Source organism: Seriola lalandi, unplaced genomic scaffold, assembly GCF_002814215.2.
Source record: "Seriola lalandi dorsalis isolate HSWRI2012SDOR001 ecotype SW California unplaced genomic scaffold, Sedor1 jcf7180002054484, whole genome shotgun sequence".
Classification (NCBI taxonomy): Eukaryota; Metazoa; Chordata; class Actinopteri; order Carangiformes; family Carangidae; genus Seriola; species Seriola lalandi.
Genome location: NW_019525037.1, coordinates 972,309 through 988,958, shown reverse-complemented (window position 1 = coordinate 988,958; position 16,650 = coordinate 972,309). Strand labels below are relative to the sequence as shown.

At 47.3% G+C, this 16,650-nt stretch overlaps 1 protein-coding gene across 4 annotated transcripts in view; it reads right to left on the bottom strand.

Moving 5' to 3' along the window:
• tln1 (talin 1) overlaps nucleotides 1–16,650 on the bottom strand; it is a 54,570-nt gene that overhangs the window by 3,274 nt on the left and 34,646 nt on the right. For all 4 annotated transcript variants that reach the window (XM_023412615.2, XM_023412616.2, XM_023412617.2 and 1 more), the window contains 19 exons: nucleotides 16,172–16,312; nucleotides 15,860–16,041; nucleotides 15,493–15,625; nucleotides 14,464–14,565; nucleotides 14,160–14,330; nucleotides 12,632–12,880; nucleotides 11,894–12,013; nucleotides 11,649–11,795; nucleotides 11,216–11,382; nucleotides 10,930–11,113; nucleotides 10,676–10,801; nucleotides 10,191–10,307; nucleotides 9,875–10,060; nucleotides 9,575–9,682; nucleotides 6,101–6,206; nucleotides 5,064–5,188; nucleotides 4,667–4,792; nucleotides 4,162–4,224; nucleotides 3,896–4,078 (listed from right to left, as the gene is read on the bottom strand). In XM_023412615.2, the coding sequence (XP_023268383.1) occupies nucleotides 3,896–4,078; nucleotides 4,162–4,224; nucleotides 4,667–4,792; nucleotides 5,064–5,188; nucleotides 6,101–6,206; nucleotides 9,575–9,682; nucleotides 9,875–10,060; nucleotides 10,191–10,307; nucleotides 10,676–10,801; nucleotides 10,930–11,113; nucleotides 11,216–11,382; nucleotides 11,649–11,795; nucleotides 11,894–12,013; nucleotides 12,632–12,880; nucleotides 14,160–14,330; nucleotides 14,464–14,565; nucleotides 15,493–15,625; nucleotides 15,860–16,041; nucleotides 16,172–16,312 (2,736 nt within the window). The remainder of the gene's footprint in view (nucleotides 1–3,895; nucleotides 4,079–4,161; nucleotides 4,225–4,666; nucleotides 4,793–5,063; nucleotides 5,189–6,100; nucleotides 6,207–9,574; nucleotides 9,683–9,874; nucleotides 10,061–10,190; nucleotides 10,308–10,675; nucleotides 10,802–10,929; nucleotides 11,114–11,215; nucleotides 11,383–11,648; nucleotides 11,796–11,893; nucleotides 12,014–12,631; nucleotides 12,881–14,159; nucleotides 14,331–14,463; nucleotides 14,566–15,492; nucleotides 15,626–15,859; nucleotides 16,042–16,171; nucleotides 16,313–16,650) is intronic.

Genomic DNA, 16,650 nt, shown 5'->3' with positions numbered 1-16,650 from the left:
CCCACCCCCACCGATCCGACTGTCCAGACCAGACTCATGTCAGCCATGTTTCTGTCATTCATCACTTTAAATCAACACATCACATCACTGACAGCTCATACAGAGGCCCAACCACTGTCTGTGAGCCAGGTGGACACGTTCATGTGTGATGACACAGGATCTTCACACCTTCTCACAGGTTAACATCTGGCCTTTGAAGATGTTAGAATCCTGTTTGTCCTGATTATGGCTGCTGATGTGCTCTGATGCTTCCATATCATTGGCTGGTATATCTAGGCCCACCCTCCTTGAACACGGGGGCTGACCCACGTCTATGTTGTTGTCATCTGTGGTCGTGGTGAGGTTTCTGGCTGAGGTACGGGTCTGTCACGTGACCTAACTGGACAGTTTTGGACTGGCGTGCAGCAGTAATGCAGGAAGCCTGTGAGACGGTTTTATACTTTCACCTCAAAAAAAGGTAATGGTCAGTGAAATCCAGTTTCTGCTGTTCACCGCATCCAAAAATGACATTTCAAACGTCAACATCGACATGTCTTTAAAAACAATGCCCCTCTGGATTATCCATCCACCTCACTGTCAGCTGGGACCACCGGAGTTACTTACGACCAAAGGAACAATCCCAGTGAAGTTTAGGATCATCCACAGGGACAATGTTCCTGGAAAGATATGCTGCAGTTTCATTCATCTCACCTCATTGTATGGGGATGAAGACAGACATCAACCAGAGAGAATTTGTTTTCATATTTTAGGTGAATGGACCTTTTATATCCAGCCTGAAGTAGTGTTGCCTGACAGTAATGGACATACGCATTGCGTACAGGCCTTGGACGATACTTTTCTGTTGTATTGTGGGATTTTGGAGGGTATGAATTTTACACTTGAATCAAATAGTCGACTAGGCAGTAAGTAGGGAACGATCTGGATCACAGCCAGAGTCAACAAAACATTGATACTAATACAAAATAAACTTTAAACGTGTCCAACTATTCCTTTAATTTCCATTTATCTGGTGTGACTTTGGATAACCGTGGGAATAACTAGTGATCAGGTTGACTGCTGTATTATACTGGATCAGTGTAGGTGGGACAGAACAAACTGGTAACTCAGTGTATGAGCCAGTCCTGTCCCTGAACCACCTGCTGCTTTCCTCAGATATTCACACATTCAACAGAGACACTGTGCATTACTCAGCACTCTGAATAATTACAGCCTTAAAAAGCACCATGGCAGTGGAGTGATGAGAGCAAGTGCTGCTGCTGTAATCATAGATCAGGGTTAATGTTTCCAGTTCTCGGTGCCATGGCCGGACTGGTGGATTGTTTCCAGAGCGGCTGCAGACATAAATGTATGGGAATTACTGGGGTGGCAGCTGCAGGCCCAGAAGAGGAGGAGATAAGCCACTGCTGATTGGAGCAGAGAATATGAGATGGCCTGGGCAGGCTGATGTGCTCACAGCTAGCATACACAGCCTTAAAGATAGTATTTTTGGGTGGATGAAGTGACAGGAGATACTTGTAGTTTCTGTTATGTCTTGGGACTGACCGCATCAGTTACACTTAAAGGTCAGAACAACCCTGCTGTGCCACATTATGCCCATCAGTGAGTCAGTGCTTTCAGTGGAGTTTAACAGGAAAAGTTTGAAAGAGACACTCCACCTGCCACACAAAGGTCAGTCTGCTCATCTCTGTCAGTCCCACAATAAGTCTGAGAAAGTCATCCCCATGATGTCATAGTGATGTCATTAGGCTTGTCTGAACTTGGACTTGGAGACTATAAGTTTATGTGAGAAGGCCTGTGTTACAAACTGGAGGAGTGAAGTTTTAGGCAGGGAGGTGTCTATCAAAAAGATTCTGTGGAGTGCATTATGGAAAACGAAGAATGTGGTGCTTTTGGATATTGAGCAATATTAGAGACTAAAGTCTAGATATCTCAGCCTTTGCTGTTTCTCAATCTGTCTGTAGTGACTCCCCCACCATTGCGTGGGATCTGTGGATTGGCCCTTTAAATTGACTGAAATGCAGCAGGATGTTTAGTGCGCTCTTACCTGTGCTAAATATAGAGCATGCTAATCCTGATGTAGCAGCTGTACATATCACGCAGCTCACCTGTAACCCTAAACACTCTACAGTCCGGTCTATGAATAGACTAACATACTGTACGCTCTCCAGCAACCTCAGCTGTTGCAGAGTGGCGGATGTGATTGTTCCTTCAGCAGGTACAGCAGCTCTGAATCATCAGCACAGATGCACCTGCCCGGGTCAGGTGTCAGTCTGACCAAGCAGGATTAGAGGGTTACAGAGCTAACTTTGGACCCCGGCTTTTCAGGTTCCAGATGACGGCTCATGTTCAAACACACTCCGTTGCCATGGTCACCAAAGCCGATTCCTTGCCTCTATTTCTCTCATCTTTACTGTGTTGGCGTCATGTTTCGGGGGACGACAGGAGAGATAGTTTATCTCACACTGTGCAAAACACTGAGATAATTCATATAAGTCTGGTTTATCTCAGATGTCAGATCCAAACCAACAGTGTGATAGTGTCTCTTTCAACACTCTGACCTCGCTGCTCTGTCGGTGGCTCTCCGCTCCCAGCTCATTGGTTCCTACTGAGGACGAACATAAGGATTTTAAAACTCAGAAACATATATAGTTTAGTTTAGTTTAGTATAGTATAGTATAGTAGTAGAGGCTCAGTCAGACAGCTTTTATCAAACAGCAGGAAGTAGGAAGTAGAGAATTTGCTGGGGACTATTTTCAGCAGCGGATTAATCCATATTTGGCGCTGTAGTGAGTATTTGTGGCAGCAGAATGATGTGTGTGTGTGTGTGTGTGTGTGTGTGTGTGTGTGTGTGTGTGTCTGTGTGTGTCTGTGTGTGTGTGTGTGACAGAGTCAGAATAAACTAGTGTGTTCACGGTGATGAGCGAACGTGTGTGTCTCACTGATGGGAGACTGCACATGAGATTTGTTCACAGTCAGAAAACGAGTCGATGTGCATGACTCCTCCCCTTTCTCAGACACTGAGAGATGATTGGATGGCGTGTTCTTTAATTCAAAGCTACATCTGTTTTGTTAAACCTCAGACTAACGGGCTGATGCAGATAAAACCTCATCAGGGTTCAGCTCTGCTTCATCTCCAGGGTCAGATCCAGGTCAGATGCTGCTGGGTCTGAGCGTCTGGTGCTGGTACCAGAAACAGAGCTAAATGAAATAACACTGATGTTTGGACAGAGTGACGAGAGAGGTAGCGTACTGATGGACTGACAGAGGTGACACCGAAGCTGTGGTAATTCATGTGTCATTCTGAGGTTCATCAGTGACCTGGAGTCTAACAGGGAGAAGCAGACTGGCTGTCTCATGGGTGTGGGTGTGATGGGGTTTGTCTGCTGTGTGACAGGGTGTTACGATACAGTCAGTGTGTTTGAGATGACAGCTGTTTGAAGACACTGTCATTTCTCTGACTGTTGATGGAGTCTGAGCTGCCAGGAAACACGGCTGCCTTCTGTCAAACCTCTCTGACTGTTCGGACTCACCGTGACAGTAGATCTGCTGACGGTCATGTGTTAGAAAGGCCATATGTACAAGTGACGTGATCATCTGCTCATTAGAAAACTGCCCAGTGAACGAGTGACCTGTCAGTCTATATAACTTCATGTTAACACCTGTGTTTGTGTGTCAGGGTGAAAACCACGTGGGTCAGAACTAAAGGCCAACAATGGCTCCTTGTTTCCTTGGTGCAGATCAGATGAAGTGAACTCTGACCTTAGACACCATGAACAACCCCTCTGTCCCTCTAACATCAGTTTAAAGGGACTGAGCTCTCAGCTCCCCCTCTGACCTTTACCAGACACACCACATAGACCAGACAACAGTGAGTGGAGGGGCCTGAAAGACTGACCTGGAGCCTCTTCATGGTCTGGGAGTCCTGGTCGGCCTTGACCTTGCAGGCCACCAGCAGCTGAGCGGTGGACGCCGCCACCTGCTTGGCTGACGAGATGAGCTTCTCCTCACTCGCGTGTCCCTGCACTGCGGAGTTGGCTGCCTCGCACAGGTTGTTGGTTGCTGCGGCAACCATTCGAGCCTGACGAGTCAAAGGTAAAATGGTGAGATGTTTCACTATCAACAGAGGAGAGTTATTCATTCATCCTGAGGGAGGAGACTTACAGCTGAAATCAGCCCCTGAGACCACTGTCCATCATCCACTGCGTTGGCTGGGATCGCTCCCACCTGAGAACACACACAATCACACTGCTTTATTATCATTAACCAGTCCGTGCTGCTGGTTGTGGGGGTCAGAATGACAATGGGAAAATTAAAGTTAAATCTCATGGTTTTCAGTTTGGATCATCCCTGAGGTGGAAGAGAAGTAACACTGAGAATGTATCTACAGTACATCTACATCTACAGGTTGCCCGGCTTCAGTTTACATGATGCAAATAATGGACTCTTCTTTTACAATGGTCAGCTAGCTTCAAAAGAAAAGCAATATAATTTATGAGGTATGGTGTCACATGTTTTTCTTCAGGGTCCTCTTATCATGTTACCATGTTTTGAGCTCTTTGTTCAGGGCAAACCCTGGTTCACAGGACAAACTGACATGAACCATTCCTCTGTTCACATGTTCTGTGCACAGGTAGAACCTCCGTCCTTCAGTCTGGTTCAGACGTACCTTCCCTTGAGCCACCAGCTCCCTCTGTGCAGCTGAAGCAGCTTTCACCAGAGCACTGGTGGCAGCTGCGATGGACTTGGCTGCCTCCAGAATCTGCTCCTCAAAGTTCAAGCTCTCATCTGCCTCCTGTTCACAAGAGAGGGAAACCAATCAATAATCAATAACCACATTGTGTTATAGGGCTGTGATGATCTCTGATAGCAGGGGCTGGTCTATAGTGTAGGGGTATCTGGACTCCACAGTAACTTAGAGATGGAGGCCTAATGTTAACAGGGCAGTGTTGGCCATCAGTCATGTGTGAGGAGCTGACAGCCCGGAGGCCCTGCAGCTCTGTGACCCTGTGCTGAGGTTAACAGGCTCCGTCAGAACGCCCCCGCTCTGTAAAAAGCCCTCTAACCTTGGGCTTGGTCCTGGGCCTCAGCTGCTCCAGTTTCTTGGCAGCTGCTTCAATCGCTGCCGCGGCTCCCAGCAGCTCGTTCTCCGCGATGACGGTGGGGTCCTCGGGGTCCACCCACTCTGTGCCTGCAACACACACCAACAAGGCTCAGTCGGCACCTACAACACCAACAGTTCGCTGTCCCAGACATCTGTTAGCGGAACATGGTACAATGGTCATATGGTTCAGTGTCTCTTCTACACAACATGTCTGAGACAATTCATACGATTCTCTGTCATTTAATGTTCCACTGCACATTCCATTGTTCTCTGGCTAAACAGATACACACACTTTATATTCATTATCAAGTTTATATATGATAGACCGTTCTCACTGAGCTGATCGATTATCAGACATGGACACAGTGAGCTGATTGGCCCAGAGTGATCTTTATTCTGTAACAGGTCCGAGCGGATCATCCCACATGACGTGGAAACTCAGCAGTGATCAATCATTGTATAATCATTGTTCATTCATATTTGGAGCAATATGTTCTTTATCTGTTCGTTAGCTGATCTTTAGCTGATCTTTAGCTGATCTTTAACTGTTCTTTAGCTGTTCACCCCTCAGACAAACTTCATCTTCTGTTGTGTATCTCATTTCCACCTGGACAGGGAAAATCATTATTAAAGCTGCTGACGTCACATCACAACAGGATCTTTATGACTTCAGCTCTTCACTGAGACGTGACAGTCTCATATCTGAGGTGAATATGATGCTGGACTGGATGACATCAGTCTCCCTGAGTGTGCTCATCCCATCATGCAGGATGAGCTGAGCATCCACAGGCAGCAGATGACACTGTAGATCACTATTATCAGTAAATGTCATTAATGTAGATATATGTGATGTGAAACTATGAATGAATTAAACAGCTGGGAAACGTCTGGTTTCATCTCTATCCCACTGCATCAGATCAATGAGGGCAGTGGCACCATTCAGTGTAGATGAAGACGCAGACAGACACTGTGAGGTGAAGGGGTCAAAGGTTACGATACCTTTCATGGCCTCTGCAGCCTGGATGAGCTCGGTGACGGAGCCCGCCACTCTCTTGGAGTAACTGGCCAACTGCTGCTTCAGGTCATGAGAAGGTTTCTGGATGATCTGTGGAGGAAAAACAGTCACAGCCTTTAGCTCCACCTTTACACTGATGATCAACAGCCCAGCCTGTGCTCAGCTAATGCTAAGCTAAAGCTAAGATGACAGTAGACTTTCATATTCCACACACTTCGATCAAATGCTTTAAAGGACAAAATATCTACATGTGTTTTCCTCTTTTCTCAGCTATAAGAGGAGCAGGTGAGGGAGGTGTGGACCTGGATCAGTGAAAACTGGAGATCTCCACACACCTGGAGGATCTAGGACAGGTACGCTGCAGCTGTATGATGGGTGTTCTCTTTTATTTTGGACCAATGTGTTCACACGTATGCACAGCCTGACACTGGGGAGGAAACTACAAAACTACATGAAGGGCTGTGTGTTCTTCTCTAAATCACATGTAAACAACAGTCAGCTCATACAACAGCACACAGGTCAGACTGGTTCAGTCTGACTCTGTTTTGTGTTGTGTCAACATGAACAACAGTCATGTGTGGTGAATTGTTGTCAATAATGAGTCAGTTAATGAAACTCCACTTTTTCTTCTGTGGTTCTGTTCATCAACACACTGTTGAACAGCTGTTATTCTACATCAGCTGAGGGAGACTGTGGGAGTGGAAACCAGCTCACCCAGTGTATACAATGACTGAGATTTACTAACCAGACGCCTTGATGGAACTTCTTCAAATTTGGCACAAACATTCACTAGGACTCAAGGTCAAAGGTCAAAGGTCAAGATCACGGTGACTGCACAAAATACAATTTTGTTCTTGTGAATCCCATATCTCAGTAATGCTGTCCCCAAGGACTCAAGGATAAACTGATTACATTTTGGTGGTCAAAGGTCAAAGGTCAAAGGTCAAGGTCAGTGTGACCTCACAAAACACTTTTTAGCCATTAATCAAGACACCACACAGCAATTTCATATATGGTTCATATTCAAGACTCTGGATAAACAGGGATGTAACCTGAAACTAGTCTGAGAGGAGGAAGCAGACAACCACGGGGAGGTGAGTCTAGTTTTACTAATATCGCTGTGATTTAATACAATAAACCTTCAGCTCCTGTTTGTTAACATGACAGAGCCTTTGGAAAGAACAGCTTCATGCTGCTTCTCTGCGGTTCAGCTTTCTTCAGTGAATTCTCTCGGGTTCCGTTTGTACAGTCAAGAGTCAAACAGCTTTGTTTGACCTGCTGCTGCTCGGAGGTGGTTTCAGCCGGTGTCCTCAGACTGTCCTAGGTGGCCGTGCAGTATTCAGGTTGGAGCGGTGTGCGACAGGTGCAGGGCATTAACAGGCTCAGCCCACACCCAGCTCAAGTTTATTCAGATGTGTTGTCATGAGAAGAGAGAGGCGACGACGTAACTGCACAGGAACGCACACAGCACGCCAAACTAAAGCCACACATCCACACACTGCACACCAACACACAGCACACATATGTTCACACAACACACGTGCAGAGAAAACTACCACTACCACTACCTGATCAAACTGTATTAGTATATAAGAGGGGGGGAGCACACACACAGACACTTGGTGCATCAGTCCTAAAAAAAGGTTGATGAGGTTTAAAGGTAACGAGTCTGACTGCGCTGGGTTCAACACATGAACAAACACTGAACCATGTGACTGAGTAATATGATCATGAGTCAGTGGGAAAGGTGGATTTCCTCCAGGGGTCAGGACCCAGACTGAGGCCGGTTGGTCAGGAACCACAGCCTCAGACCACAGTTCAGCTCCACTGGCCTGCTCCATGTTTTAATCACAGAGAATGAGATGAAGAGTTTCTCATTAACAGAAAATATACTTTAATATCAAAGTGGAAACTAATATCTACCAGTCTACCAAGGAGAAAGACAACCAGCTGACAATGTCACTGCACGGTCAAGTTCACATCAGTCTAAATACGCAGGATCACTGTTCAGTGCCTCCAGCTGAGTCCGGCCCCTTTAACATGCTGCTGACTCTGCTCTGCAGGTCTGCTGTGCTACGAGTGTTCAGAGTTCAACACAGGTCAGTCATGCAGGTACTCACCGGCTTACACCGACATCAGTGAGCCACAAGTTTAAAGAGCAGTGACAGAGCGGAGGGAAAAGAAAGAGAAGAGGTTATCAAACACATGAGAGCTGACATGGAGAGGACAGGTCTGAGGTCTGAGAGGTCTGAGGCTGCGTTCACACTCCTACGTTTTCATTTTAATACGAAACTGATCTCTGTCCAGACTAACGCACCTGAAAACACACACATACATGAGCATTCACGTACACTGGGCATGTGTGAGTCGGTGTAAACAGGAAGCAGATTGTCTTCTCTGACTGTACCTGAACAACAGCTGCTAGCAACAACGACAAGGTCCCTAACACTTGTAATTCATTATCATGTTGTATTCACCACTGGCAGTCCAGGCTGATGAGAACCAATCTGATGAGAGCGACTTTTGGTGTCTATATGTCATCGCTTCCAAATTTCCGCTTTCTGTCGGTCCAGACACAACACAACCCCAGAGTTTTCAAACTACAACGGGTACAGCAGCGTTTCCAAAACTTTCAAGTTTAGTAGTAGTGTGGACGGGAGGCGAAAACATAGGAAAAAAGACGTGATTTAAAACAAAGTAGTAGTGTGGACGTAACCTGCGAGGTTAGGGAAGTCTGAGAGGTCTGAGAACATGCAGCACCACACTGTGAACCCTGTCACTGACACCATCTGTTCTTTTACAGTCAGACTGTAAAATAACATTTAAAACATTTTACAGAAAGCAGACGTCCAGCAGTGACCTCACATACAAGCAGACTGGTTCAGCAAGCAGACTGCTGAGCGAGGCAGCCCCACCCTGCTCCCCTGACCTCAGGCCATCAGGAGGGAGCCAGTCCTCTGTGAGGAGCTGCTCTGCACCATGTTGGACCAGTCCACTCCACCCGACTCTGAGCAGATGTGTTTGTTCCACCAAGTCATGACTGACCCTGTTACTGAGTGTTTAATGGTGGAGTTGTGTGAAGACACAGGATGATTACATCACTCTACTTGGAGGAAATGGATTTCATATTAGACCTCCATTATTACTGCTGCTGAAGAAATCATTTAACATTTGACACTGGGGTCCTTTGAGTGTTCTGACTCTAACTTCCTGTTTATTTCAGAGCTGCTTTTGATTTGTCTCTGAGGCTCCAATGTAAACTCACAGTTCTCTCTGTTTATTCCAGCTTCACCAGTAATGATCATACGGTCACCATGGTGATGTCCACATTGTGTCAGTGGCTGTGGTACGGCTGCTGTCATGTAGGTTTTCTACATATAAACCACTTCTCTTCAGGACACACATGAAGCACTCAGTGTGTGTGTGTGTGTGTGTGTGTGTGTGTAATGAGGTCTTACCACCAACACATGCTCCAGCAGTCCCAGATATCCAGTGGCACACTCATTGCCGTAGCGCAGAGCTCTCATCTGGACGTCTTTGCTGACCTCAGGGTGGTAGGCAGCTTCCTGAGGGACAGAGAGAGAGAGACACCTGAACTACACACTAACGGTTCAAACAGAGGACGTCTGCTTCTAATGAGGAGGAGATTCTTTGATAAGACACATCAGTGGATGGTGGTTTTGGTTGGATGAGCTACTGGAAGCCTGACTCATCACCACCCGTGGACCCCGACCTCCTGACCTGAAGCTCAGGTGTACCTTGCAGGAGTGCAGCATGTCAGCGATGGCTCTTCTGCTGAGGTTGGCCGTGGCGATGATGTCTTCCTGACGACAAGAGTTCCCAGCCGCCACTGCCTTCGCTGTTGCCATAGTGATTCCTTTAGTCATGCGAATGAACTCCTCTGGTGTGGTGGTCTTTGGTGGTGGCTCAGAACTGCTGAACACCTGTGGGGTAGAACCAGGGGACAGTGGGTGAGACAGCTGAGAGCTTGGTGAATCACAGGGTCAGGTCTGTGCTGCAGCGCCTCCTGCTGGTCGCAGCAGTGCAGAAACACTGATGACAGTAATGACTCACAGCCAGCTCCTGTCTGATGTGTTCGATCGTGGCCTCCAAAGCTCTGGTTCCCTTCGTGGCTTCATCCTCCACGGCCTTCACTGTCTTCAGGAGGGACGTCACGTTGGTCACCATCACCTGCAACAACAAGTCAGGTCATGTGACCGTGGATTAGACTACTGTATGAGATTCATCAGAGGTGTAGATATGTAGAGGTGTGGAGGTGTACAGGTGTAGATGTGTGGAGGTGTACAGGTGTAGATGTGTGGAGGTGTACAGGTGTAGAGGTGTGGAGGTGTACAGGTGTAGAGGTGTACAGGTGTAGATGTATAGAGGTGTACAGGTGTAGATGTATGGAGGTGTACAGGTGTAGATGTGTGGAGGTGTACAGGTGTAGATGTGTGGAGGTGTACAGGTGTAGATGTGTGGAGGTGTACAGGTGTAGATGTATAGAGGTGTACAGGTATAGAGGTGTGGAGGTGTAAAGTTGTACAGTTGTCTCTTACCTTAGCGGAGTTCTTGAGCTGCAGCATGCTGGGGTCATCATGAGGTTTTCCTGCAGCTGCCTTGGTGGCGCTGATGAGGTTACCCAGAGCTTTGGCCACGTCCTTCACTGCATTGATCAGGACCACCTGTAGAGAGCAGGACACAGACACAGTCTCACCTGAACCTCACATAGAAACATAAAGTAGCATCTGTCTGAGTTCAGACGACTGAATGTGCTGGTGTGTTTTCCGACAGGCAGCTCTGTGGTCTGTACCTGGGTCTCTGGGTCCTCAGCACCCAGGCTGGCAGCTCCCAGTTTGACCACATCAGCCAGTTTGGTGATGGTGCACACTGAGGACTGGGCGGCCTGGGCCAGTCTCTCTTGACTGGCTCCAGCTCCAGACACCAGCAGCTTGGTGTCCTCCACCAGAGCCTTGGCTGTCTTCAGGATGCACTCTCTGCACAGAGGGAGCGAGACAACAGGTCAGCAGCCGTCACTGAGGATGACTGACTGTACAGTACTGATTCCTCTCTACAGAGGGTCTCTGTGGTCATCATACCTGTGGTCAGCGAAGGTCTCGGCGTTCTCTCTGTTCAGAGTTCCAGCTGTAGCGAACATGATGGTGGTGTCGAGGTCTGCGATGATGCCAGACACAGCGCTGGCGGCTGTGATGCAGGCCTGGGTGCCACGGTTACCCGCCTGCAGGGACGCCAACACATGGGAGACCTGCAAGAAGAGGAGCAGTCTGATGAGTGGAGGCTGGACATGAATGGACCAGCTCTATTACTGTCTGATGGCATCTACTTTGATAAGTGCAGCAAGCTAATGTGCATGTTCTTAAATGTTCTTCATGAAGATGGAGCAGGTGTCAGAAGTGAAGTGTCTGGAGGCTTACTGGGTCACCATGCCAACCATCAACCTGTCACATCAGGCTCCCGTTTCATTAAAGGCACATAAAGAAAAAGAAGTGAAGTGATTGGCTGAGCTCTGACCTTCTCTGAGACTTTGCGGGCGCTTTCGATCAGCTCCTTCTTGGTGAAGGAGTCGTTGGGACTGCACTGCAGAGCTCCGGCTTTGGTCACCAGGCCTGTGCAGCTGAAACCCAGCTCGCCCACCTGCTTCTTAATGTGAGAGCCGATCTGCACACAAACACACGACAGTGATGGAGAGTGAGATATACAGCGCTCACATCTGGCCTGAAAAGACCACGTGCTGAGGTGCGCTTGGTTTTATTCACCTCATCGTTCTCTGCAGTCACAGCTGCGTATTTGGCCTCATTGGCCAGATTTCCAAACTCATTGGTCAGCTGATTGGCCAGTCCTCCGAGGTCGTCAGGGTTGGTGTTGGACTTGGTCACCTGAGGAGAGATGAGAATGTTACTTCAGTAATAACTAGTTCATGTCTCAGATTTACTCCAGGTAGATTATTAAAGAGACAATAAAAGCTGTCAAGTCAAATATTCAGGTCACTGAAGTGAAGTGTCAAAGGGGCGGGGCCTGGTGGAGACAACAGGGGAGGGGCTTGGACTGTCATAGGGGCAGTCAGACTGAAACTCACTTTCTGTTCATTTTGTTTCTGTTCATGTGAAATGAGACAGGACACATTCGGTCCCGCCTCCTTCCTTTAGTTTGAGAAAGGGGGCGGGACTAACCTCTTATTCAGGAAGTACTGTTTGTTTATATTGTGAAGGTGACTAGGCAGCAGAGAGGAAATGAAGCTGGTGATGTCAGGGGTTTCTTACAGATACACACACTTTAGCCATAAACATCTGTACATGCAGAACTAAACCAGCCCTGTGGACACTGATTGGCTCCACCTATAGGTTATATTTACAACCCCGCCCACTGTTTCCTGTCTCCTTCTGACTTCAGCCACACCACAGGTGTAAATAGCACCATGACAGCAGCGGGGTCTGCTGCATTAACCTCTGTCTACACTTCTGTCTACTGGACGATGATTGATGATGACACCTTACCATCTCCTGTACGGTGACGGCGATGGCCTTGGCCGTCTTAACCATGGTGGTCTGGTAGTCCACAAAGGTGCCTTCAGGTTCAAGTGCAGGTGTGTCCTCCATTTTATTGATGGAATCGTTGATGGAGTCCACCATCCCGCCCACAGCGCCGGCTGCACTGGCAGCTTCAGCCAGAGTGGCCCCCAGGTCGTCCACTGCCTCTTTCATCATCTGTACAGACTCCTCCAGGGCCTCCTGCATGTGTGCTGCCTGGAGAACAGGTAACACACCTGAGTGAGTGACGCTGAGGTATTCTACCAGACTACAGAAATAAATGAAATTAATGAAATCAAACCCAGCAAATAAAATACAATAACGTCTTCTGTCTTACACACTGAGTACAGCGATTGCATTAGTCAACATGTGATGATAGAAGTGTTTCTCTATGAACCTTCACCACTGCTGAATTATAAATGCTGCTGGAATTTCACATGGTTCATTTATCGCCGTTCATGATGAAATGTAATCACCTCGAGCTACACTTTCTACACTGCTGCTGACTGGACGCACACACGCAACTGTTCTCTGCTCAGTTTACTCTGTGTCTTAATACACCTGAGCCGCAGAGTTACTGCAGTCAGATTGACTGTAAAGTACATTACAGTACAGTAAAGTATAGTACACTACAATACAGTAAAGCATTGTAAAATAACAGTAAAGTACAGTAAAGTGTAGAAAACTACAGTAAAGTACAGCATACAATGTCATTCTTCAGATTAACACTGTGTGCAGCCTGTTCCATTCACTGCTGTAACACTATATATAAACTGAATTACTGATATCTAGAGGAACATCACTGAACCTGGTGCAAACATTCCTGTGGTTGGTGCCTCATGTGATCAGGATATATATAAAAGAATATCGATGTGTGTGTGCACATTTCTGCACATGTGACTGAGCCATTCTGGGGAATGAAATATTAAAGTTTGATCACAGGCCTTTAAAGTTAGCATTAACTCCAGAGTGGTCTCATTCAAACATCTGTGCTTCATGATCATAAGTTATCACAGTTTATTTATCTGACATGCAGCTCATACTCTCTCTTTCTTATATCCCTCAGAGCTCTAGATAAGCTTCATTAACAGGTGTATTAACCAGCTGTCTCACAGCCTCGACCACAGGCACTGCAGTACTTTGTGTGATGACAGATCAACCGATGACTGTTTGATGTCTGACTCCACGGTAGAGTCCTTTCTCATGTTAATATTACAGTTTTTATTATGACTTTTACACCATCAGCAGTTCTATGATGAGCAGAACAGGGATCTTTGTAATGAAGGTTTGTGGATAATATGATGTTTCCCTAAACTGTAACTGGTATTATAAACTGAAGCTGCTGTTAACATCAGTGACAACACAACACATTCATTAAGTATTAGACTGCATTAAACACTGCACCATATTAACGCTCCTGTGCTCTGTTACACCCCCCAGACTGGTTTTTCTACCAGCTCCTGCAGAGGACTCTGACCAGTACCAGGTTCAGTACCTTGGGGTTTCCTCCAGCTTCCTTGGCGGTGTAGAGCATCTGCAGGGCGGACTCAGTCAGGGTTTTGGTCTGGTCTAAGACAGCCATCTGCTGTTGGCTGCTGAGAATCTTGGACGCTGTGCCAATGGCTGCCATGATGAGCGGCTCAAAGTAGCTGGCCATCTGAGACACCTGTTCATGAACACATCATATATAATGACAAGATCAGCACAGAGACTCTGAGTCTAAGAGGTCTGAGTCTTAGATCAGCGCCTGGTCCACAGTCAGACTGCGCCGCTGTGTGGACGACTGTCAGGTGTTTCACCTTGTGTCCCAGCTGGGAGGCCTCGGAGCGAGCAGCCACAGCCACAGGGTCAATCAGGTTACTGATCTCATGGACAGAGGCAGCCATCTGCTCATGGAGGGTCTGAAACACACACACACACACACACACACACACACACACACACGATTATTACACTCAGGTGGACACCAACACAAACAGCTGCACAGAGACTGTAACAGGTGGAGACGCTGCATTAACAACAATCATAAACATCATATCTGAGGATGGACGTTCCGGTTTTTAACTTTATAATCTTGACACTTGAGGAAACATTAGCTGAAGAATGCCATGGGTCATGGTCGAAAGCACTGGAAAAAGTAAACCTTGAGTTTTAAAAGTAAATCTCAGATCCTCTTCAGTGAAAGGATCTGATCCAGGTGTCATCAGATGAAGACTGAGTCTAAAGGTCAGGGGAGCCAGTAAGTGGACCTTTGATCTTAGATGGAAACACATTGGGGTTAAAGGTTTACCTACATGTGACTATGAAATATAAGAGTCTGCATGTGTAACATCAATTTAACAACTGCATCACATTCAGGACAAAAAATTAGGAATGAAACAATTTTTTAAACAAAATTCTTTTCACACACACACACACACACACACACACACACACACACACACACACACACACAGTCCTGGTCAGAATTACTGGCACCTCTGTGTAATACGTACAGAAGTCAGAATATCGTCAGAAACAAACACAAATTAACCAGTTTTATAGAACCAGGAAATACAGAGTTTCAATAATTCAGAACCTGGTCTGTATGTGACAGTTTTTGGATGATGTTTATTTCAGCTGCCGTGGAACATGATGAAAAGATCATGATTGGAAATTCAAATTTAAGGCAAACTGAGACGAAAAACTGAAGATAAAGTGTGGAAAAAAGAAAACACACAGCTTCAACCTGACACTGTGTGTGTGTGTCTCTGTGTGTGTGTGTGTGTGTGTGTGTGTGTGTGTGTGTGTGTGTGTGTAGAAAGTGTGCCAGCTGTGTGTGCGTTTACCTCCATGGAGATGTCCTCGCGGGGGGTCAGCTGCTGGCTTATAGCAGCCAGAGAAGCCTGGTCCACCTCTCTGATGCAGCCGTTCAACACCTCGATAGCATCGTCACATTCTCTCTGACCAGGAGCCTTCTCTCTGCACATGCGCACGCGCACACACACGCACGTACACACACACGCACGCACACACAGGAGGAAGAGGAGGAAGATGACCATGTTGATTTATCAGAGTTATGACCCTATAACAGAAGAGGTTCTTCAGATGAAGAAGAAGAGGCTCCTCACTGTGTTTTTGTGTTTGTGATGACGACACAGATTTTTCCTTCACACATTAACAGCAGAGGGATTCAGCCCCGCCCGCAGACTTTACCTCATGTTGGTGATGAGCTTCTTGATGGAGTCAGACACAGTCCTGGAGTGTCCCGCCAGCACAGACCACTTGGGGGGGTCTTTGGGGTTGACGGCCAGAGAGCGGGCGGTCTGGATCAGACCGGTGGAGCTCTCCAGCATCGTCCTCGCCGCTGCAACAATGGGCTCCATGGCTGCATGACCCTGAGTGAGGTGGGGTCGGGGGGCGGGGGGGGGGCAGACAGTGAACCATCAGATCACTCTCGGGTGTGACTGAACCTACCTGTCCTCTCTTCCACATAATACCACCCACAGTGTGGAGGTGAGGTCTTACCTCGGGGCTGATCTGAGCAGGGATGCTGGCGAACTCTGGGTTGGAGGCGAAGGCCGTGAGGTTGTCCACAGCTTCTATCAGAGGACCGGTAGCAGCTCTACACTTCTCTCTGTTCTCCTGGTTGAAGGCTCCGTCCAAGGCCTGCACAGAGGACACACTACTTTAGACTCTGATGATCAGTCTGAGTGAGTGGACAAGTCTCCAAGAGAACAACCAGGAGGCTGCACCTCTGGAACAGCTGTGTTCTAACAGACCTGCTGTGGTGTGAAGTGGGACAGTCCTGGACATGGACTGATTCATTTACTAATGGAGCACCAGGTCAATAGTGACCCCCATGTCAAACACACACAATCCTCGCCATGTCAGGTCTTGGTCCTGTGCTTTAAATCAGCACACACTAGTTGACACACAGGAAGCAGGGATCTTTCAGGGGCCTGTGACTGCTGCCTGCTCGGTAATCTGACTAAACTGGCTTGTTT